The sequence below is a fragment of the Quercus lobata genome, chromosome 4 (assembly GCF_001633185.2).
Source record: "Quercus lobata isolate SW786 chromosome 4, ValleyOak3.0 Primary Assembly, whole genome shotgun sequence".
NCBI lineage: Eukaryota > Viridiplantae > Streptophyta > Magnoliopsida > Fagales > Fagaceae > Quercus > Quercus lobata.
This window is the reverse complement of record NC_044907.1, coordinates 84923255-84948228: the sequence shown is the minus strand read 5'-3', so window position 1 is coordinate 84948228 and position 24974 is coordinate 84923255. Positions and strand designations below refer to the sequence as shown.

General features: G+C 36.0%; 2 protein-coding genes across 2 annotated transcripts in view; both read left to right on the top strand.

Annotated features, from left to right (window-relative positions):
* The window catches only part of LOC115986013, a 28249-nt gene extending 14791 nt beyond the window's left edge, over nucleotides 1-13458 (top strand). The window contains exon 5 of the mRNA XM_031108883.1: nucleotides 13171-13458. Coding sequence (XP_030964743.1) covers nucleotides 13171-13458 — 288 coding nt within the window. The remainder of the gene's footprint in view (nucleotides 1-13170) is intronic.
* Nucleotides 13459-21884: 8426 nt separating this feature from the next.
* Nucleotides 21885-22604, top strand: LOC115986012 (secreted RxLR effector protein 161-like). Its single transcript, XM_031108882.1, has 2 exons — nucleotides 21885-22299; nucleotides 22513-22604. The coding sequence occupies exons 1-2, from the start codon at nucleotides 21885-21887 to the stop codon at nucleotides 22602-22604; spliced, it is 507 nt and encodes a 168-aa protein (XP_030964742.1).
* The last annotated feature ends 2370 nt before the right edge of the window (nucleotides 22605-24974 follow it).

Below are 24974 nucleotides of genomic sequence, written 5' to 3'. Positions count from 1 at the left end.
AAGTTAGTACTATGTATAATTTAAATTGTATAATTAAGATTATTTTTAATTGTACCCGTGCATATGCACGAGACTACATACTAGTACTATTTAATAGCTAAGACAAAATACCATTAAAAGGTAAAATACTATTAATACTCTTAAAGTTTAGGCTTGATGATGCACAAAAATCATCAGTAAGTTAATCGTCCACATACGTGCCAATGGATGTACCTAAAGGAAAAAAAAAAAAAAAAAAATCCCAATCAAAGGCCTCTAGTGGGGTACTGGCCAAAGACCCTTCGAAAGTTAAATCAGTAATAGAAGACTCTCCAAAACTCAAGAGTGCAAGAGATAGAGAGGGCATCCTTGATTGTCTATCCACCACTTGAGTATAACTTAGAATTTGATCTGGTGCATGAGGGCATCCTTAATCGTCTGTCCACCCCTTAGGTAGGACTTAGGATTTGATTAAGTGTACGAGGGCATCCTTGATCGTCTAGCTATCCCTTCGGAAGGACTTAGGATTTGATCAAGTGCACGAAGGCATCCTTAATCATCTGTCCATCCTTTTGGTAGGACTTAGGATTTGATCAAGTGCGCAAAGGCATCCTTGATCGTTTATACATCCCTTAGGTAGGACTTAGGATTTAATTAGGTGCACCAAGGCATCCTTGATCGTCTGTCCATCCCTTAGGAAGGACTTAGGACTTGATCAGGTGCACATGGGCATCCTTGATCATCTGTCCATCCCTTAGGTCGGACTTAGGAGTTGATAAGGAGCACGCGGGCATCCTTGATCATCTGTCTACCCCCTAGGCTTTCCAAACCGATGAGTTAGGAAGATGTGTGACATCCCTCAACAGATCCTTGATGACAAAGTCGATCAGTTTGGTCACAACCCAATTAGTCAGGGGGATGCGTGATAGATCCCTGATGACAGAGTCAATTGGCATGGTCACAATCTATTGGGTCGGATATGTTGACAATCTCTTGATACGTGATGATCGTTAAGGCGAAGTGTGTTGCATAGTGTCAGGGAAGGTACCTGACGATGCTTTTGGTAATCGAAGACTCTAGGGTGTTAAAAACTTTCTAGATGGTGAAAATATTCCCTATCAGTTGCCCCTCATTCCGTGGTTGTTACACAAGTAGATGAGTGCAGAATATGAAGGTTTTGTAATAGTAGAGTGTTAGGGGTTCATTTATTTGCCCCCTATTCCATGAGAATTCAGTGTAACTTGTTCGGTTGACCACCACTTACGCATACCGATGATTGGCCAGGATATTGGGTCATCTTAGCAACTTAATTAGAGGATCATTACTTAAGTCAATTGTCATTAGAGGATTGCTGTTTGACTCAATCGTCTTTGGAGGTTTACTTGGATCGTTTGTCACCTTGGTTACTTGATTCGAGGATTTCTACTTGAGTCAATCATCTTTAGAGGATTACTTGGATCATTTATAGCCTTAATGACTTGGTTCGAAAATCTTTATTTGAGTCAATCCTATTTGAAGGATTTCTCGGAAAGGATAATTTGGATCATTTGTCACCTTGGTGACATGATTAAATGATCTCTACTTAAGTCGATCATCTTTGGAAGATCTCTTTGATCAGTTGTCACCTTAGTTACTTGGTTGAATGATCTCTACTCGAGTTGACCATCTTTGGAGGATCATTTGGATCGTTTGCCACTTTGGTGACATGGTTAGATGATCTCTACTTGAGTCGATCTTCTTTGGAGGATCTCTTGGATCATTCGTCACCTTGGTGATTTGGTTGGATGATCTCTACTCGAGTTGATCATCCTTAGTGGATATATTGGATCATTCATCACCTTTGTCATGCCCAAACCCCAAAGAGTCCAAAGCATGAGAAAGACGTCTCAAGTACGTGTAAATTTTTCCTTTTTGACAATTCAATCCACATAAATCCTATCAAGTGCCAACATCAAGAATTTTCATAATAATCCCATAGAATGTACTCTCAGAGTAAGTCAGAGCTCTAAGCATTAATTACAAGGACCATTGTCCACAAAAGAATAGAAGTATGAATAAACAATTACATATCAACAACTTGTCCCATAAGTGGGAATACAGTCATAACCATTATAATATACAAAAGAATGAGTCAAGCCTAGTCTAAGATGTATACCATCTAATATATCCATTACAAAAGTTCAGCCTCCATCAGTAGTTAGTCTAACTACTATTAGCCACCAAAAGCTGTCTCAAAAAATTCTTGCCTACTCTAAAAAGTTTAGAAAATAATGGAATGAGACAGAGCCCAATAAGTAGCATATTTAATGGGAGTGAGGGAAATGCAAGTTTCATCTTCAATAATAATAATATGACAAGGATGATTAAATAATGAAATACAAAGTTTCTCGAAGTAAATACCTTAAAACTATATACTATAATCTGTGAGCACCAACAATATAATTTCCAAATCCATAATATCTAACATAAGGTAACTTATTATAAATATATCACACTACCACATAAACTGGTCAGGGGATCCATCCATTCACAACTGGTGTGATATTGTCCTCTTTGTTATGCAAACTCTTGGCCCCATGGACAGCAGCCTCACCCATACCCTCAAGGTTTTTCTCTCCCCCCATGGGCAGCAAAGAGAGCGCGTCTAATAGGACCTCTCTTGCATGTGGTCTTTTGGCCCCATGGACAGCAGCCTCACCCACACACAATCAAGGAACCTCTTCCCCGCATGGACAACAGGGTAGAACGCGTCATCCAAAGTGAAAGGGCACTGACCTAGATTTGATTCCATTGTCACAAAGACTACGGAAACCATATCAGGTGATCATCGGGAAATCACACATGGCATGGTGTTAAAACCACATAAAGCTCACAGGTATACATTTTCTTTCAAATACATAGTTTATAACCAAGTAGTTTCAGAAAAACCTTAAATAATCAAACTTCCACAAAATTTGTAAGGTTTTCAACTTCATTCTTGTCAAAAGATTTTGTAACAATTTCCCACATAACAAGACGAGATAAACATCTTTAAATTTTCTAATATATCATAAAATCTAAGATTTCCTTATCTAAGAGTGAATAAAAGATGCTCATTTTTCCATATCAACAGTTTATGCATTCCCAAAATGCGATACCAAATATGATGCATTTTCATATATATAATCATGTATATATTAAGGTTACGACATAATAATTTTTAGGAAAATATAGTTTTCATAGGTAGTTTCCAAAAATGTGTCTAACCCAAAAACAACATTTATGCAACATGATTATATTTTCAAAATTCCATTAAAAAGCTACTTACCTCGCAACCGCAAAATCCTAGTTCTCCAAGCTCCAAGGAGATTAGCTAGAACCTAAACAATATCAAGTAAACCTATCACAATAAGCATAGAGCTTGAAATTGCATCTAGCCACAATTTAGGAATTGCCAATTAATCACTTAATTAGACAAGCCTAGTATCTAACCTCATCAATAATAATATATTCTACTTCCAAAGTTTCTCAACAATTAGATTCACAAGGCATAAACTCCAATTTACAAAGTTAACCCATTTAATATCATCTCCAACATTATGACTAGCTTCCATAAAATTTACACTACATCATTAAGAGAACCATGAAAGCAAAATCAATATATCCTCCAAGATAAGAAATTTAGAACTTCAACTAACTACAAATAAACCCAATGGCAAGGGAAAAATTAAATTTACCAACCATTACATGTAATAACTTAAAACCCCTAAATTTTTCACTATACATAAACCATAAGCAGTCATCAATAGTACAAAGTATATACCCACTCATCAAATAATTCCACCAATACAAAACTCATACATAAAAACACATAAATATCACTTCCAATACTCATAAATCACATGGGTATCATTATTAAAGCTTAGATAAAAATAACCTCAAGCAAAAGTGTAAACCCACCAAAAAGATGAGAAATTTTTTTACCTCAAATAAAATAATGAAGATGCTTTGGGGTTCCTAAGTATTTTTCTGGTGATCTTGCCGAAAAAATGATGGTGAGATTGTGTGATTTGGAGTGGAGGCCGGTGGGTGAGTGTGTGTTTAAGTAAAGAGAAAAGAAAGAAAAATGAAAGAAAGAAAAGAGGGAGCCGGCCAAAAGAGAGAAGAGAGGTGGGTGAAAATGAGTGGTGGGGAGTGGGGTTAGGTAGGGGTACACGTGGTCCACAAAAAAATGCTGACTTTACATTTTTTTTTTTTTTAAACTGACGGGATGTTACAACCTTGGTGACTTGGCTAGATGATCTCTACTTGAGTCAATCATCTTTGGAGGATTTCTTGGATCGTTCATCACCTTGGTGACTTGGTTCCTTTGTCACCCTGTAGGTAGGAAGACTTAGATCCTTTTCCAAGGACCTCGTGGGTGGCTTGGTTCATCCCCCTACCCATCGGTAGGATGATTTGGATTTTTTACTAGGGCACTTGTGGGTGGCTTGGTTTGTCCCTTCACCTCTTGGTAGGAAGATTTAGAATTTTTACCAAGGCACTTGTGAGTGGCTTGGTTCGGTCATTCACCCGTAGTTGACTTTGGTCGTCATCCTTCCCTTTCGGTGATGAACTTACTTTGGTCGTCGTCTTTCCCTCTTATGTAAGACTTTACTTTGGACTGTCCACTCGTAGGTGACTTTGGACATTGTCCTTTCCTCTTAAGTAGGACTTTACTTTGGACTGTCCACCCATAAGCGACTTTGGTCGTCTATCCACCCGGAGGCGACTTAGGTCATTGTCCTTCCCTCGTAGGGATGACTTTATTTTGGATTGTCCATCCGTAGGCAACTTTGATTGTTGCCCTTCCCTCTTAGGGATGACTTTATGTTGGATTGTCCATCTGTAGATGACTTTGTTCGTTAGTCCACCCATAGGTAGGACTTAGTCTTTGGATGAGGAATAAGTGCCCGTAGGCATCCTTGATCAGTCCATCCCATAGGTTGGACTAGTTTTGGATAAGGATTAGGTGTCGTTGGCATCCTTGGTTGTCGATCCATCCCGTTGGGATGAGGATTAGGTGCCCATGGGCATCCATGTTTGTTGATCCATCCTGTTAGGATGAGTATTAGGTCCTCTTTCTGTTGCAATCAATGATTCTGTATGGTCCTTCCTAGTTGAGTCCTAACTTTTCTTGTGCTGAATCCTTTGCAGCTATGGTCATTTTCCTTAAAACAAGTTCCCAATGCTGAAGTGTCAAGGTTTGACCTTGGTGTTACAGTGTTTAGCCATGAGGTGTAACGAGCCATTCATTGTTCAACAATTGCCCTGACCTCATCTAGTATATCCAACTGTAGATGGATCCCTTCTTCGTTCTTCCCTTCGTAGTGTTTAGCCATGAGATCTTACTGAAGTGTTGGTACTCATTGCATGCTTTTACGTAGGATTGGGCATCCTTCTGCATGGTAGGACAATAGTACCGTGCTTGTATGGGCCTGTGGACCAACAATTACACCTTCAAGTGGTTTCCATACACCCCTTCATGGACTTTCCTCATGACATAGTCTGCTTCGTCAAGGATCAAACACTTTAGGTATGGTCAGGAGAAACCTCTCTTATCAGCACAAAGCGTGATGCTCGAACTTTCGACCTTTGGGACATGTTGTGGTCGTCCAGAATCATCCCATTTTTAAGGAAGGAGGTGATAAGAATTTTCCAATCAGTACTTGTTGATATCACTTGTACTTTCAATTCCTCAATGGTAGAGGAGTGTTGGGTGAAGGATAGTACCTGATGATCGATAGTCATGTGTTCAGCAAATGCGGCCTTGGCCAATCGATCAACATGTTCCTTTCCTTCCCATGAGACTTGTGAAAATTCTACTGCAAAATTTTGATATGTCCATCTCTTGACAAGGATAAGGTACTTCTTCATCTACTTTCCCTTGGCTTCGTAGTCTCCATTGATATGCTTGATGACAACTTGGGAGTCGCTATGGATGACAACTGATGAAACCCTAACTGCTTTGGCTAAATCGAGTCCCGTTAGTACAACTTCGTACTTAGTCCATTATGGTCATCGGGAACTAGAGTCAGACGGTACACTCTATGACATCCCCTTCAAGAGATAGTAGGACTACTCTAGTCCTTCCAACATGTCTGTTGGATGATCATTCTGTTCAGACCTCCTATGGGGCGGCCCCCCATCCTTCCGCCTTGTTCATCGTAAATTCTACGACGAAGTCAACTAATGCTTGGGCCGAGGGGTTTATTTGTCTAGACTACTATGGTGTGCATTTCTAAGAATGGCCTAAGCTTGCAAGTTGTTGTGATTAGAGTGAAGGCCAACTTCTCCATGAGGGGATATCTTTCTTCTACTCCTTTAAGCACTTGGCTATTCTAGTGTACAGGTAATTGCATACGATCCTCATTTTGGATAAGAGCTGAATTAACAGCCATGGGGGATATGACCAAGTAGAGGAAAGCTTTTCATCGGGTGTGGATGGACTGAGGAATGGTGGATATGCGAGGTACGCCTTAGTTCCTCAAATGCTTTTTGACATTCGTCGGTTCGCTCAAATGCTTTCATCTTAGTCGTCCCTTTCCCGGTCATCGTTCATCAAGGGACGCTTGTTGTTGCATTCGCCACCGCCCTATTCGTCATTTTGGTCATTTGAATGTTGTTCGTTGTGCAGGCCCAACTTTCACTCCAGCTCATGATTTTGTTAGGTGAGTCGATCAACTGCCGTAGTGAGGGTTTGCACTTGTTTCTCTAAGGTGTTGGGTGGGTTTTCAAGCTCTTAGTTGATGGTAGCCATTGATCGTGTCAAGACCATACAACTCTTTGTCTTTGAAACGACGATATAGCTTATCACTTGTCCCCACAGACGGCACCAACTAATGATGCACAAAAATCATCAGTGATTTGATCTTCCACACACGTGTTATTGGATGTACTTGAAGAATAAAAGAGAAGAACCAATCAAAGGGCACCAGTGGGTACCAGCCAAAAACCCTCCGAAGGTTAAGTCAGTAATAGAAAACTCTCCAAAAACTCAAGAGTGTAAAAGATAGGGAGGATTCACATACCTCAAGAAGGGTAATGTTTGTGATTTATATAGTGGTAGAGAACTGACACGAATCCCTTGATACGGGGGAATTTCCTTGTAGAGAGAAAGGTCCTAAGATACTCAGGATCACCTTTCCATATATAAGATATTTGATTGCATAGTAGGGCCTTTGGTCATGATATGCAAGTAATTTCCATACAAGGATGCATGAGTGGGCCCCACGTAAGTCCCATGGAAACCCTAGGGGACGAGTCGTAAAGATCAGGGATTGCCTAATTCATCAACCCACGGGTTGGTCATCCCTTTTTGGGGTCGGTCATCCATTTGGGATTGATCATCCCTTTTAGGATTAGTCATCCGTTTCAGGGTTGGTCATACTTTTAGGGATCAATCATCCCTTTTGGGGTTAGTCATCCCTTTTTAGGGTTGATCATCCCTTTCGAGGGTCAGTCATCCTTTTTGGGATCAATCATCCCTTTCAAGGGTCGATCATCCTTTGGGGTTGGTCATCCCTTTTTAAGGTCAGTCGTCCATTTTGGGATCGATAATCCCTTTTGGGGTTGGTCTTCCCTTTTGGGGTTGGTTATCCCTTTTGGGGGTCGGTCATCCCTTTTGAGGTTGGTCATCCCTTTCGATTGATCATCCCTTTTGGGGTTAGTCATCCCTTTTAGGGATCAATCATCCCTTTTAGGATTGATCATCCTTTTCGGGGTCAGTCATACCTTTTAGGGTTAGTCATCCCTTTCGAGGGTTAGTCATCCCTTTTGGGATTGGTCGTCCCTTTTAGGATTGATCATCCCTTTTAGGGGTCGATCATCCCTTTTGGGATCGATTATCCCTTTTAAGGTTGGTCATCCCTTTTGGGCACCTCCATAGCAATCAATCAAAATTATCCTTGTCATGGCCAATGCCAACCAAGTTCAAAACTTTTCAAAATTGATCAACTTTACTATTTTTCTGCTTTTTCTCTGATACTAGCATTTCTACAAACAGATGGAAGACATGACTCCAAAGAAAGAAAATCACATCTCAATCTAATTTCCAACATTTTCTTCTCTTTTGAACCATCTATATGGATTGGTTGCTCTAAAAACAATAAAAAAAAAAAAAAAAATTATGAATCTGTGAACCTAAAATGCAATAAAAATACGTTACAAAGTGCACCAAACATTAATGAAATTCAAAGCACCATGAAACAAAAAAGATTAAAAAACTATGTTTTTTTTTTTTTTTGTTTTCTCAGGAACCAAACAGGATTGGGTTTGAAGATGGTGGATAAGAGATCTTGTAAACTAGGGGATAACTATGAACCTCGGTGTAAGGGTCAAGATACCAAAATGTGACACCCTTCACAATTCACAACAAACCAAAGTGTGTCAAGTTGTGTATCTTGACCCTAACACCCAGTCTTACAGTCATTCTACTTTGTTAGTCTATGCGGTCGAGGAGGAGAATCAAGTTTGTGAAGGTTTTTATAGAGGCAAGGCTGCTACCATAGAGCTCTGTCTTTACAAGATTGTCCTTTTTCTAACACTATCAGTCCTTCATCGAGGACCCTCTTGTTCACTGGCGGCTCTATTTGTCTGTAAGGGTGGACCCAAATCCGGATCCTCTCCATTTCTGTTTGAAATGGAGAGTTTCTAGTTAAGGGTTAGGATCTGCCTAAAAACAATCAAAGGCCTATAACATTCCACCTCATTTAACAGCTTTAACCTAATCAAATAGCAAATTCAAATTTTGTAACCAGAGTTAACTCTTGTCCAAAACCCAAAAAAGCCACCCTAGGTTCCCAACAAGGCAGCAACCGTATCCTCAGGTTTAGATCCTTTCAATCTCAACCCTGAGTGCCCATCAGCCACCAGCAACCAAAGTGATCAAACACTGATTTGGCTTGCTCTCAATTTTCAGCTACATCATTCTTTTTCATTGATGTAATAATCACTACTTTTAATTCCATTTTTTGATGTCTCAAAACGTTAATAATCCAAAATGAGGCAAAAAAGAAAACAAAAAAATGGTTTTGCAGAAGTTGACTATATGTAAAGGATAAAGGATTTCTAATTTCTTTGTTAGTTATGCAGGGTCTTTATTGAATTAGGTTAGTCAAATTAGAGGTGACTTACCTCCCAGAACATGAGAAAGAAAAGACCATTTGCGATTTAATTTGCTTGCTTTATTATTCAAGTCTCATTGCTTAAATACAGTGTAGTTTACAAGTTGATACAATCGAATAGAATAAAAGATAACTCAAATAAATGAAACAATCTAAATAACTTAACTCTCCAAAAAACTAGAAATCTTATTTGTTGAACTCCAATACTACTCTTATCAATGGTCCTTGAATTAAGGCACAAACTCAATCCATTAATCCATAGCTCATCCAAACAAAATAATAATAATAACAATGATGCTAGGTTGATGTCTATGCTTATCCTCACTTTCACTGTTCCCTTGCTTCAAAGCTCTGGATCATTTGATTGATTGCTTCACCCATTTCTTAAATTACTAGACCACCATAAGTTCATCATATTCAGAAACACCAAAAGACTAACGAAGCATCAAAAGTTGATTATATAAAACAAGCCATAAATCACAACCACAGAACATAAAATAAACGCGAAATTCACATCTCGCGGGGCCTGTAGCAAAAGCCAAACGAAGAACAAGAGAGAGAGAAATGACGCCCCAATTTTGGAATATCAACTCATGGGTCCACAGTAGCGTGATAATAGCGAAGATGGTGGCCGGTGGCTGATGGGCAGTTGGGATTGAAGAACTGAGTCTTGAAGGGGATCCAAATTCTGGACACAAGGATCTAGTGCTTTTTTTTTTTTTTTTTTTTTTTTTTTTTTTTGTTTTTGGACCATAGTTAACTTTGTTTACCATAGTTATTTGTTATTTGGTTAACTTAAAAACTTTTAATTAAGGTGGCACTTTGTAGACCTTAGATTCTTTTTAAGCAAATCCTAACCCTTAATTGGACACTCTCCATTTCAAATAGAAATAGAGAGGATCCAGATCCAGTCCTAGGACCACCCTCACTTGTCAAAAAAAAAAAATTATACATGCAAAATATATATATATATATATATAATTATTTTAAATTAATATGTTCCGTAACCACCTTGACTTGAAAAAATTGTATATATATATACTTTTAAAAAATATATTATTTACTAAATTAACCTATTTTGACCACCTTAATAAAAATTTTGAACACTTTTACTTGAGACCCATAAGAATTTGAGTTCAATAAATATAAGAGTAATGCTACATCCACAATATTTTCACAACAATTTCACAATAAATCTTATGTGGTAAGTTGTTGCTCTAATTCAAGCTCAAAATTGACATGTTTTTCCCACCATTAATATGCTAACAACTTGTTATATAAGATTTGTTATGAAATTGTTGTGATCACTTTATTATTCTCATATCAGCATTTTCAATTTACACTTTATCTTTTATTAGTCTTTTTTTTTTCCTTATTCTCTTTGTTAGTATAAAAAAATTGTAATATTTTGTGTATTTGCATTTTTTTTTGTGACGTTGATATATTCAAATTGTATCTTTATTAAATTTTGTATCATTTAAATTTCTTAGTGATCACCCTAAAAAATATTCCTAGAGCCGCCATTACTCTTGTTTTTAGCTATTTAGTATTCAGTGGGACCATCTTTGAGTCCAAAACCAAAATTGTGGGAATGGTGGTATCTGAATCATGTCTGCGAGGATGAGTGCTGTGCAACAGTAGATGGAAAATGAAATTAGTAAAGTGAGCTACCAAAATGAAAAATTTTGTTTGAATGGGTTCTTCATTCTTGTCCTCTTTAGTTTTGAAATTTATTTATTTATTTTTATTATTATTATTTGTGTGTGGGTGGGAGATATGGGTTTGTATGTTTACAACGTGGGTGGTGGGAAGCACAGGTGTAGCTCTAGGGCCACGACACCCACACTCAACACACATCAACGCCCCAATTCGCTTATCCTTTTTTTTTTTTTTTTTTTTTTTTTTTTTTTTTCATTTTTCGATTCATGCTGATTTGGGTCGATTTAGGCCGAAACTAGGCTAGAAACTGGTCGAAATACTTGTTTAAAAAATTAATAAAAATAAACTTGAGTTGATTTTTATTTATTTATTAACTTATTATATATTTGTCAAATTATTTGTAGGTTAAACAAATTAAATTAAAATTACTGAATTATTTGTATTTATTATTGCTCTTAAATTGGTATATATTACCATTATATGAATATATATATATATATATATAATATTTTTTTTAAAGAAATAAATGTAGGGTTAAGGGCCCAAACTATATATTGGGCCTTGGCTCTTGGCCGAGAGCATAGTAATCCGAGAACAAATGAATGGTGTTGGATGGGTCAAGCTTAGAATCTAATGAGTGAGATACAAATGGGAGGGCGGTCTGAGGAGGAATAACTCCTCAGATATGCTAGGTACAGCTCAAATGTATGTCTCGATAGTCAAGGGAACTTTTGAGGAAGCTCTAATGATAGGGACGTGCATCATGAACACACAAGAAGGATGAGAACTCAAAAATATCTAAGGAAAAGCTACTACCACCACATTGAGTGCCGTGCAGCTAAACTTCTGGTCGTATTTATGTGGAGAAGACCCCTGAACAGTGCTACTTTGGCTACCACAATTCACAAAAAGTCAGAAAGGGTGTCTGATGGGACAAGCACTCAAGTAGTGGCTCAAATGATTGACAAGTGTAGGATCAAGATCGTCCAGAGGAAACTATATAATGTAAGTGGTCCTTCATAGATGGGGACCCGAAAATGAAGAGAGAAAAACATTGTAGCAATCAAAGTTATATTTGTAACCTGTTTAGTTGATTTATATGAAAACTTATGTCCTCGGACAGTGAATTCATTCAGTTTTATGTTCCTTGTTCTTGCTTGATCATCCTCTAAATCCATACTAGCCGTTATCAAATTTATTACGGTCTAGTTCTTTGACCCATTCTCTACAAATTTATTGTACTAAGCTCACTGGGCCAATATCCCATACATCTTGGGCTTGGGTTGCAAAATGTGTTCCTACAATAAATATTTAATAATTTATTAGTAAACGTATCCTACCACACTCACACTCTATTTTTTCAAAAAAATTTGAGTCACTTCACAGTACTCACACCTACACACGAATTTGCACCCTTGCTTCCTAGGGTGGTACTGGACAAAATATGGGAATTTTTTTATGATTGGTTTGTTGGATCGTATATGGGGGCTTCGAATTTGAGGTCATGGGTATGTTGGTCAAGTGTTTGTGGTTGGTGTTGAATGTAAGCTTGGTATTTAGAGTGGTGTGGTTTGGGAATTTTCAGGCTTGGTTATCAAATGAATAAATTTTGATGTTTGATTTGTTAAGCGCTTAATGTGGTTTTTATGATTGTTTATGACCGTTGAGAATAATGAATGTAGTTGGAAAAATAAAACTTTGAGAGTCCAATTACGCTTAAGAATTTGAGAATGAGTTTTATAGATTATGTGTTTGGGAATGACTTTTTTGATAGTTTGAGTTTGGAAATGGCTTTTGGAGGGTATGTGAATTTCTTAGCTTATTGCTTGATTTTGTAGCAGCGTTGATGTGTATATATATATATATATATATATATATATATATATGATAGTGTTTGAACCTTTATGTCTCCATTCTATGATGATTGTTTTTTATCATCATGTCAAGATAACAATTAGTTTTTGGTGATCTCATATTTGACGATAAGAGATTTTATAACTGGAATCCACGCACTGTTAATGTATTTGTTTATGTGTTTGAGCTGGGCAGACCTCAAATAAGTGTTAGAAACAATTTGGTTTGGAGTTATTGCATGAAACCACAAAGGACTGCAACTGTTAGTGCAGTCAACGCTCTAGTTCTTAAGGGAAGTGCTGATCCGCACTTAACGCTCTATATTGATACTTATATGGATTTTATAATGTATTAAGAAATAATGATTTTGTGTATTTATAATTTGTTAATACTATATAGATGCTTATTTGGAGTTTTTTTTCTTTCTTAAACTTTGGCTCCCTCTAGTTTAAAATTCTGGGTTCGTCCTTACTTGCCAATAATAACTTGGCCCTTGTTTGCTGATCAATTTTATAATGAAAAGTTTATTGTACAGGTGTTGAAGGTTGGTGTGAGTTTAGGGGCTGAATTTGTTGTAAACTGGGTAGAGGAAGAGAAGTTTGGGGTGGTGCTAAATAGGGATGAATTTACAAGGGCTATAGATCAGTTGATGGAAGAAGGAGACGCAGGAGAAGAAAGAAGAAAGAGAGTTAGAGAGCTTGGGGAGATGGCCAAGGGTGCAATGGAGGGTTCTTCCTATCTCAACATGAAACTCTTGATCCAAGATGTCATGCAACAAGTTATGGGAAAATTAGAATATGATCATTTTGGTTGTTGCATGTGAAGTGGTATTTTCAATAAAAAAACATACACGATTTAAATTCCTTCTCTCCCCACAAACTGTTGAATTATCTGAAAAAGAAAGTCATTGAAAAAAAAAATCATTTCACTAACTAAGTGTGTTTGGGGAATAAAAATAATTTATAAATATATTTTTTTGCTTATTTTATATACTAGTAATCATGGTTTTTAGATCCGAATCGGACCATGCAGTCCGATTGGGTTAACCGGGAATCGGACTAAAATCCAGTTTTTTAAGCATAGAGAACCAGATTTATTGTTAATTCCATGAACCCCTTAAACCAGGGTTGGATCGCACAGTTCATGTAGAACTGGTGGCATGAACCATACGATCCAATCCCGGTTCAAACATGCACGGTTCTGCGTGAACCGTACAGTCCAACCCCAGTTCAAGCATGCCTATTAAATAAGAAAAAATAAAAAAAGTGCGCTTTCCAAGTTTAAAACCTAGGCACTGTCAGAGATGGAGTTAGAGCCTAACCACTCAGCTAAGCTTGCAAGTTGATGCTCAACAATAACTAAAAAAATACTTGAAGTAAACTCAACGAAATTTTTTTTTTTTTAATAAAAACAACTTAACACAATTCTATTCTACATAATTAAATTATCCATCTCTTACAAGGAATATAATATATATATATATATATATATAAAATTAAAATTCTTCAAAGATATTCAACTCTACTTCAAAAATTAATCATAAATTATAATTTTTTCATGGTTATTATTTTATTTATTAACTTACTTATTTAATTATTAAATATATGCTTAAAAATTATTAAATTTCCCTCACATATATAGATATATTAGTCAATTTTGCTAGTTTTATAAATTTAATATCTATATTTAGGTTTTAATTAATTATTAAAGTAATTATGATGTCATAGCGGCTCTACCTCGATCGAACCTTGTTTCGACCTTAAAAACTTTGAACCTCTCCCTTTACCAGTTTTTTGAACGGTCTAGATCTGAAAATTATGCTAGTAATTGGTACATATGTTGCACAATTTTTTTTTTCTTTTTCAATAAAATTTTTGTAACAACCAAAACAAAATTTAGTGTACATTAAAATAACAAAATTATAATGAAGGGAAGTAAAATGGTTGTTTTTGCTTTCAAAATTTCTTTAATAATAATGAGATTCGAAATATATTAACCACTCACCAATATCCTCATATGATATTTCATTCTTTTTTGATGTCTTTATCATTTTTTTTTAAAGAAAATCTGATTTAATTAATCATAGATTTGCCATCAATTTAGCAAAGGAACTTTTATTATAATAATAAAAGCAAGGAAACTTAAAAAAAAAAAAAAAAAAGGAAAAGAAAAAGGTTAGTTAAACTTCTTTTCCTTGAGTTTTGAGGGAATGACATTCTACCACAAACCTGAAGGGAAAAAATAGTTCCCCCTTGACATTCATTTGACCAAATTCTATTAAATTGGAGAAAAAAAATATTGTATACTAACTTGTCCTTTGGTTAAGGGTAGAATTCTAAAATTACCTTGCATTTCAAAGTTCAAATGTCTACACTTAACCTACCCTATGATGAGCCTATGATGAGGTACACCTAAATAATCAAGACTCATCACCTTTTTTTTTCCTTTTTAGATTATAATTCATGTGTTTTGGGTGGGGAGGGGTTGTTAAGATATATATATATATATATATATATTTCAATCAAACAATGTTTTACTAAGTAAGGTTAATAAGCAACCAAAACTTAGCATATTGAGATAGTAAATACCTATATTTCGCAATTCAAACTTGAAAAATATCAGTTGAATATGCAGCTCAGTCTTCGTTTAAGTCAAAAAAAAAAAAAAAAAAATTCTTCACAAAAATAAAAAATTAAGTCAATTTGTTTACAATTTACGTACTAGATAGAATTGAGTTTATATTATTCTCTTTTTACTAACCATGGTTAAACTTAGGTAAAGAGAATTTTTTTTTTTTTAATTAGAATATATCATTACTAATATTAATGGAGTGGGGAATATTATTTTCTTCAAATCTCTCATGTTTTTTCCCTTTTAAGTTTGGAGTGAAGTGTTATTCCCCCAAATCTCAATAGAGGAGAGTGTAATTACCCAAAAATGAAAAGTCAAGTCCAGTCTAGAATAAAAAATGGAAATAGAGCTACATCCTATTTCGGGAAAATACAATATCTTGATACAACACTGGTTACATGCTTTTTGATAATAAGCAAAACCAAAAAAGTATATATCATAACCATCATTTGCAACAACCCGGTTGCAACTTTTGGATGAATTTTCCTTCACGGTTAGAGGATTGATGATGTCAATCTTGTTTTAAGTTATCATAACATGTTCAACAGTCTGAGCTATGGTATCCATCTAAAAGCAAAAACTAAACATGTGGTGAGATGATCACCGTGTAGTCTTAATGTTTAAACTAAATATATTGACATTAAAAGTAAAATCTAAAAATTTCATTGCAAACTAAATTTAAGTGAAGTAAAATATCAAAAGTAAAGTAACAGTTTTTGCGTATTCATACTAATTCACCATGCACGCATGGCTAGAAATCGATGTCAGGTTAAAGCCGATTATAATTTTTAAAATAGCAAAATGGGATTTTCCAATTAATATGATCACACAGCTCAACTAGTGTGGAATATCAATTTCCTTGGAAGAGTTAGTGGAAACTTAAAATCCCTTCATTGCCAGTTTACTTGAGACTAGAGTGGTGTGGCTTGGCTCATTGAGGATACACACCATATTGGTACCCAACTTTTGAAGAGACCTTTGGGCTTGAAATAAAAAACTAGTCAAGCAAAAACAAAGACCCGCAAATGGGTGTGAAGGCCTGAAAAGGCCCATATAAGAGGCCACAATAGAGCCGAAATGAACGGATAATTTCCAAAAGCATTAACCACAGGGTGGAGACATTTACAATTTTACCGAAAGGGGATACAAAATACCTATCCTATTCCTAACTGAACTTATTTGGGACCTTAAGCTTAATGAAAAATTATCTACCTCTAAATTCTTCAAAAATGGTTTCTTTAAATTGGACTTTGTTTGGGTATGACTCAATTGCTACTCTAGACTTAGCTGAAGACTGATTTCCTACTTTAGTTCTATAATTGCAAAAGATGATACTGTCGGCACATACTGAAAAAATTGCTAAAGTCACTATTTACATCGTTACTATCGACACATACCGACAAAGCTGTTGAAGATCTGCTATGATAGTAAAAAAGTTAAATTACTGCTCACTATTCACCATTCAATTAGTGTCTAATTTTGCCTATGAAAAGGCTACTTCGCTTCAATTGTAATCAGAACTCAATTTTCTAAGCTTCTATATTATCCCAAGATTCCCCTTACTTTCCTAGTTTTTAATCTTGTATTTTTCGTCCATTCCTACTTAGACTAGGTTTTTTGATAGGAGTAGCCAACACTTGGACTCCACTACTTTGATTCAATATAACTGACTCAAAGGGTGTATAAGTTTGGTACACCTTTTTATGATTTTCTGTCTTCGTCCATGATAACGTTTTCTCTATTACAGTTATCTTTTTATTATGATAGTCTAAAAAGTCAAAGAAACTAAAGTGTGTCTTGGAGGGAGCAATTAACGGCTCAAAGCCATATTGTTCACAAAAAGTTCCTAGCTCCTTTTTAGCATAGGAAAAACTTGTTTTTTCCTCTATTTCCATTCCTACTTGGAAAAACTTGTTTCTACCTCTATTTCCTATAAGTGTTTATTTAAATAACTTGCAATGTCCTACCATGTCTAATTATAGATGGTATCAAGACATTTTCATATCTAGAGTTATGCTTCATATCTCTAGAGTTATGCTTCGTAATGATAGCCTGAAAACCTTATTGGAAAGAAAAGTTCATTGATAGCCTGTCTCATCTTTTTGCTTGTAAGGTAAAAGAAGAGTTAACTAGTACAACTAGTATAATCAATTATGATATATTGATGATGTCCTTCTCTACTCAAAGTCTATTGATAAACCTAGGAAACATTTGTATTCGTTTCTTGATATCATTAAACATAATGTCTCGTTGTTTTTGCTAAGAAAATCAAACTATTCCAAACAAAAGTTTGTTTCTTGGGTTACGATATTTCTAAAGTACAAATCCATCCTATTGATAGAACCATCAAATTTGCTGATAAATTCCTGATATTATCACAAATAAAACACAATTTTATACATGTCCACAATCAATTGCTGTTGGTAGTATACCACTACAATTTGTTGGAAGCAAATGTATCATCTTCAATGTTTTTCCCTAATGAAAATAAAACGATATTCATACATCTAATTCTACTCTAAAGTCTTAAAACAAATAAAATATAAAATTGAAAACAATCGATGATGAAAATGATAAGAGTATCAACATACATAGCTATGCGATCTCCTGAACAAGAAGTAAAATTAACTGACCCACAAACTCAAATCACATGATCAAAGAGGAAGTAAAGTTTTGAACAAGGTAGCATCAACCTCAAAAAAAAAAAAAATAAATAAAATAAAATAAAAATCTAAGCATTACTCCAAGAGTTTGAAAATTAATCTAGTCTGTCTGAGCGATGCTTTGCTGCCACGAGTTGACAAGTGATGCATCATTAAGTGACGTAGTATAATCAAAATAAGTTCAAGAGGAAGGTTTACTCAGTACGACAAAAATAACGAAGGAAGATGCAATGTGAGAGATAAAATTGCAACAACTTTTGCACTTCAATTTTTTGTTTTAAGCTTTCTTTGTTTACTCAATCCTCCAAACTATGATATCAGCAAAAATTACGGCCGCAATTTTACCATCCCACCAAATGGGTATTTTCTGTAGAGAGAGCGAGAGAGAGAGAAAGAGCGAGAGACTAGCAATTTTCATTTTCTAAACATCACCTACTAAAGTTAGTATATGTTAGGTTCTAAAGTTTAGGACTTTGTATATTTAGAACTCTAATTTGTATTGTTGGCAAACCATGATCAAAACAATGTGTTTAGAAGTGTTTAAAGCTAGCTCAAAGTTGTATGTCAATGTAAAGTTGGAATCGAGTGTAAAGCAGAAAGCACTGTGGCTTTCGGCCTGGCTCGATCGATCGAAGCTTAGGCTCGACCGATCGAAGCTCGGGCAGATTGCTTTTCTGCAGAATTTTCCAACTCAGCCCTAGTTGTTTTAAAACGTTTTTAGGGTTTCTTATTTGTCCTAAGTATAAAAGGCAAACCCTAGTCACGTTTTAGTATTGCTCATATTGCAGTTTGTGTAAATCTCTTGTGAGATCTAGAGGAGCTTTCTTTTACACAAATTTAGGGTTTTCAAGGAGGAGATATTCTCTACACCTTGATGATCAAAACAGTTGCTGCCATTAAAGCTTAAAGAACACACAAGCGGGGTGCTTGTAGCTGGTGGGAATCCAAGAAAGAAGAAGTCCGTGTATTCAGAGCTTGCACGTGGTCGTGTCAGTAAGTTCTACTGGTTGGTAGCATTAGGAAGTCGAGCGGGGGTGCTTGTAAGTCCTTTTGTATGAACTTCGATTCTTTCAGATAGTGGATTCAAGTTTACCTTGAGGATAGCTAGGTCAAATCCTCCCCAGGTTTTTACCGATTTGGTTTCCTGGGTGATCATATCGTGTGTTATTTATTTTCCGCTGTTTTGCATGATTTGATCTTTATTATTGTGATAACCTAGACTTGTTTAATTGGACTAAGTAACAACTTGGCTAATTACCTAGGTTTAATCAATTGTTTAAGGGGTCTAAAAACTGTCAAGTGGTATCAGAGCCAGTAGCTCTTTTTGTTGTTGATCCTTTGATCTTTGAGCTGATCCTTGACCCCTTGGTATGGATTTTTGGAAATTCTTTCTGCTTATTCATCAACTTGCTTACTTTGTATGTTTGTTTCTTGTTGAGTTTGTTAAATCTTTCCTTGAACATCTTGGTCTTATCATATGTGGTAATAATTATTTGTGTTATACTGCCTTAACCACCTTAAAGGCACGTGATTCTTGTCTTTGGTATTTGGATAGTGGTTGTTCCAGGCATATGACAGGAAACAAAGGATTATTCAAGACTCTTTTTGAAGGAAAGATTGGTACAGTCACTTTTGGAGATGGAAACAAATCTGTCATCAGAGGCATTGGAACTGTGGACATCCCAGGGTTACCGGTCTTTGAAGATGTTTGGTATGTTGATGGACTAAAGGCAAATTTACTCAGCATCAGTCAGATTTGTGACAATGGACTAAATGTTCTCTTCACTAAGCATGAATGTGAAATACTTGATGGTGGAGGTGACTGTATGTGTGTTGGTGTACGAACGGCGGACAACTGTTATGGATTGACACCAAGCATAAGCAACAAGTGTTTTAGTGCAAAGATTGATCAAGTTGATTTGTGGTATCAACGGCTGGGGCATGCAACTCATAAGCAGTTAGAAAAGATTTCAAAATGTGATGCTGTTGTTGGTTTACCTAAATTTGAGAAGATAGACAAGTGCATATGTGGACCATGTCAGATAGGTAAACAGATAAAATCTAAACATCCGTTTGTGGCTAGTGTTCAAACTTCAAGACCTCTAGAGTTACTGCACATTGATCTTATGGGTCCTGCTAGAGTTCAGAGTTTGGGAGGAAAGAAGTACATTCTAGTGTTTGTGGATGACTTTACCAGATATACTTGGGTTGTACTCTTGAAAGATAAAGCTGAGGCTCCTGAGAAAATGATACATCTGTGTAAGAAATTGCAGGTTGAAAAAGATATAGTGGTAGCTAGAATTAGAAGTGACCACGGAAGAGAATTTGAGAATACCAAGCTAGCTACTTTCTGCAATGAACAGGACACACATCAAGAATTTTCATCACCCAAGACATCGCAACAAAACGGAATAGTTGAACGAAAAAATAGGGTCGTTCAAGAGATGGCACGTGTGATGTTGCACAATAAAAAATTGCCAAAATCTTTCTGGGGAGAAGCAGTTAACACTGCTTGCCATACGCTAAACCGGGTGTATTTCAGACCTGACTCCAAGAAGACTCCCTATGAACTCTGGAGAGGAAAGAAGCCAGTTGTCAAGTATTTCAGGATTTTTGGTAGTGATTGTTACATTCTACGTGATAGAGAGCACCTAGAGAAATTTGATGCTAAGAGTGACAAAGGATATTAGGGTACTCTTCTACTAGTAGGGCATATAGGGTATACAATCTGAGAACCAAAACTGTCATGGAATCTTCAAATGTTGTGATCAATGATGAAGTATGTCCAGAAGCACATCCAGAAAGTACTACTCAGGTTCAAGATAAGCCAATAGAAGTTAATGACTCTCTCCCTAATGATTATGTTGTGAAACATAGTGATGAGGAGCTAATGGTGTTGAATGATGCAATATCTGTGCCATCAAGTCCTGAACCATCCACTCCAGTTCATGAGACTCAACAGGTTCAACATGAGTTTAGTCCTTCATCAGAACAAAGAGGTACATCCAGATCTCTAATTAAAGGTCCTTCCTCTAGAGTAAGACTGAATCATCCCTCCTCAAATATATTGGGAAGTCTGAATGACAATATGAGATTAAGGTCAAAAGCCTTAAGTGTAATTACACTCTTATGCTATTTGTCCCAATTTGAACCGAAGAAGGTAGATGAAGCACTTCAAGATGCTGATTGGGTGAACTCTATGCATGAAGAACTTCATCAATTTGTTCGGAATGATGTGTGGGAATTAGTTCCTAGACCAAAGGGTGTGAATGTAATTGGAACTAAGTGGATCTTCAAGAACAAATCAGATGAACATGGCACTGTCATCAGAAATAAATCAAGACTTGTTGCTCAAGGTTACACACAAGTGGAAGGGATTGACTTTGATGAGACCTTTGCTCCAGTAGCAAGATTGGAATCCATTAGGATATTGCTGGCTATAGCTAGTCATCTAAACTTCAAGTTATATCAAATGGATGTCAAAAGTGCTTTCTTGAATGGAATGCTGCAAGAAGAAGTTTATGTTGAACAACCTAAAGGATTTGTTGACCCTTACAGACCGGATGATGTGTACAAATTGAAGAAAGCACTGTATGGTTTGAAACAAGTTCCACGGGCTTGGTATGATAGATTGACTGCATATCTTACTGAGCACGGCTTCAAAAGGGGATTTGCAGACACTACTCTCTTCATAAGAAAGGATAATAATAGTTTTGTTGTAGCTCAAATTTATGTAGATGACATTGTTTTTGGTGCTACTAATGACTCTCTTGCTCATTCTTTTGCAGATGAAATGAAGGCAATGTTTGAAATGAGTATGGTTGGTGAACTAACATATTTCTTGGGATTACAGGTGAAGCAAACGAATTCAGGGATCTACATCAACTAAGCCAAATACGCAAAGAATCTTGTTAAGAGATTTGGACTGGACCATGCTGCCCATGCTAGAACACCAATGGCCGCCAATGCAAAACTAACAAATGATTCATCAGGTGAGTCTGTTGATGTTACACTATACAGAAGTATGATTGGATGTTTGTTATATTTGACTGCTAGTCGGCCTGATATTGCATTTAGTGTTGGTGTTTGTTCTAGATTTCAGTCTAATCCTAAGGTTTCACACTTAAATGCTGTTAAAAGAATAATTAAATATGTTGCTGGAACTTGTGACTATGGATTATTTTATAGCAAAGAGTCTAATCTATCTCTTGCTGGTTTTTCTGATTTTGATTGGGTTGGTAATGCTGATGATAGAAAAAGCACCACTGGTGGATGTTTTTATGTTGGTGCTAACCTTGTTGCCTGGATGAGCAAAAAGCAAAATTCTGTGTCTTTGTCTATTGCCGAGGCAGAATATATTGCTGCTCGAAGTTGTTGCTCACAACTTCTTTGGATGAAAAAGGTTTTAACAGATTATGGGATATCCCAAGATACTATGGTGGTTTACTGTGATAACTCTAGTGCTATTGACATATCTAAGAACCCTATTCAGCATTCTAAAACTAAGCACACAGAGATTAGGTATCACTTCATTAGGGATCTTGTTGAAAGAAAAATTGTGTGTCTTGAGTATATTCCTACAGAGAGTCAGAATGCTGACATTTTTACCAAACCTCTTGATAGAAGTAAGTTTGAGACTCTTCGTCAAGTGATTGGTGTGATTCTGTGTCCCTAATCTGTCTTTGGCCTCTTGGTCCTTGTGCTTCATTTCTCTACCCTTTGTGATCATTGTTCTTTGGTTGTGTTTTTTTTTGTCTTTAGGATTTGCATTGCATAACATTCATGCATTTCATTCTAGGTGTTTTTATTTTTATTAAAATAAAAAAAAAAAAAGGGAAAAAGGAAGCACATTTTGTTTTTGCATTATTCTTCTTGGTTTTTGAAAACAAGGTTGGTCAATTTATTTTCACATAACATGTTTTTTTTGTACCTTGTTTAGCTTTGATGAGCTTATTTATTGCACTTTACTAGTTGAAAATTTGTAGTGCATGTTGTGTGGGAAAGATGTGTATGGTTTTTGATTACTATGTCTTAATCTTGAAGTCACTTGTTTTTAAATGTTGGACTTGAACTTTTAGAGAAAGGCATAAATAACCATCTCACCACTGTTCACTAGCCAATCATGAACACCTTAGTGCATATCATAAGATTTTGTACTCGAGAAAGTGTAGCACATGCACAAAAAGAACATAAGGTGAAGTCTCGGTAAAAGTGCTTAATTCTTAAAATCTAATTGGTGTGTACTATTAGACTTGATGCCAAACTCACATAAACTTAAAATTGGAATGTATATTATGAGGTATAAATACAATAAATTTACATGATTGCAAGCTTATGATCTAGGAGATGTGGGAGTTATATGATGTAACTCTTTAGGTGATAGTCTCTTTTAAAATTCTTTGTGATGAATTTTGTAGACTCTGTGATTGATTGTTATTCACGTATCACCTCACATGTATCTCATGTCTTTGCTAGTCGCACACACTATACGAGTTACTCGTTGCTAAACATTGTACATGTTATTGTGTGTGTTTATGGTCTAACCAACCAAGTTTTTACAATCACTTTGAATTATGTGCAAACTAAATTTGTTGCTTGAAAATTTGTGGAGAATGCAAAATTTTGTTTTTGGGAATATTGGGCTTAAAATTCTTGATTGGAAAATCATATCATCTCATACTCATGCATTTTTGGTTTTAAATTTTAATGCTTTGAGTTAAATCAATTTGTTTTTCAAAAATTGTGTTTTTCCTGAAAAATATGGTGAGCCTCTGCTTGATTCGATCGGTCCATTCTGTTTTTCGACCGATTGAAATTTTTAAAAATTTTAAAATTTTTGAGAGAGGGAGCCTCTGTCTGTTTCGACCGGTCGAGGCTGATTTTCAACCGATCGAAACTCGTGTATCAGTTTTTTCAAAAGGCAGAATTGGACTTTTTCAAAGTCACTGTTCAAACTTTTTCTTTTCCTTCTCTCTCTCCGCGTTGGCTCTTGGCTCCACCATCAAATTTTTGTCGTTTTCCTTCAAGATTTTTGCAAGGTTTTTGTCCTTAGAAGCCGATAAGACCCTTTTGCCCTTCTTTTTCAAGTTTATTTCTTGATTTCATGCATTTTTCATGCATTCTCATGGGTATTTTCGACATCTTCAAATTTTTTGGGGTTTTTGATGATTCAAGCCAATTCTTGTGTAATTGATCAATGGGTTTTTGTGCCATGATGTTATATTGATGTTCCCTATAGTTTAATTTGATCAATTTTGTGGTTTTTGAAAAATTGAAAATTCTAGGGTTTTGAATTTGATCCGAATTGGGGATTTTGTCAAATTAGCTTAAATTGATGAAATTGGCTTCTCCAATTGATGTAATTGGTCATTATTGTTGTTATTATATCATGTGTAATGATCAAATTCGTCAATTTTTTTAAAATTGATCAAGTGGTTTCTATATTTTGAGGTTTTTGTGTTAAAAACTTTTATGTGCAAGCCAATTTTGTAATTTGAATCTTTTTGACTCAATTCACTGCATTAGCACATGCATCATGACATTTAAACTTGTTCATGCATCATATAGATTTTGATTCTATTTTTTGTTTTTGTGCTAACTTGCAGTCTGCCCTTGGTTTTTGGTTTTGTGGTTTTTGTTCTTTCGCTCTGTGTTTTGATCCTTATCTTAGCACCATGCCTAGGAAAACTAGAGCTCATAGGACCACTTCCACTTCCTCTGAGTCTCCACCTAGTGTAGAGCTGTTTAAGAATGATAAGTGTAGAGAAGCCTATGACACCTTGAACTGTAAGCATAAGATCTGGTCTGAGCGAGCTGTTGTGTTAGATGCGCTTGATCCGGCCATTAGGGCCAATTTTGAGTCTAGGGGTTGGTTGCCTCTCGTAGAGATAGATCATCCCCCTCTGACCGCCCTGATTAGAGAGTTCTACTCGAACCTCTCTTGCCACATCTATGATTCCAACACCCTAGTTAGGAGTTGGATACGAGGTGTAGAGTTCACCATTACCCCTCGGGTGGTGGCTGAGGCTCTTGGAGTGCCGGTTGT

What these genes read in the sequence shown, in the direction of transcription:
- LOC115986012 (XM_031108882.1), top strand. Translation starts at nt 21,885, where the DNA reads ATGGCCGCCAATGCAAAACTAACAAATGATTCATCAGGTGAGTCTGTT. An exon ending in AGAATATATTGCTGCTCGAA is followed by an intron (nt 22,300 to 22,512) that starts GTTGTTGCTCAC and finishes ATATTCCTACAG; the next exon opens with AGAGTCAGAATGCTGACATT.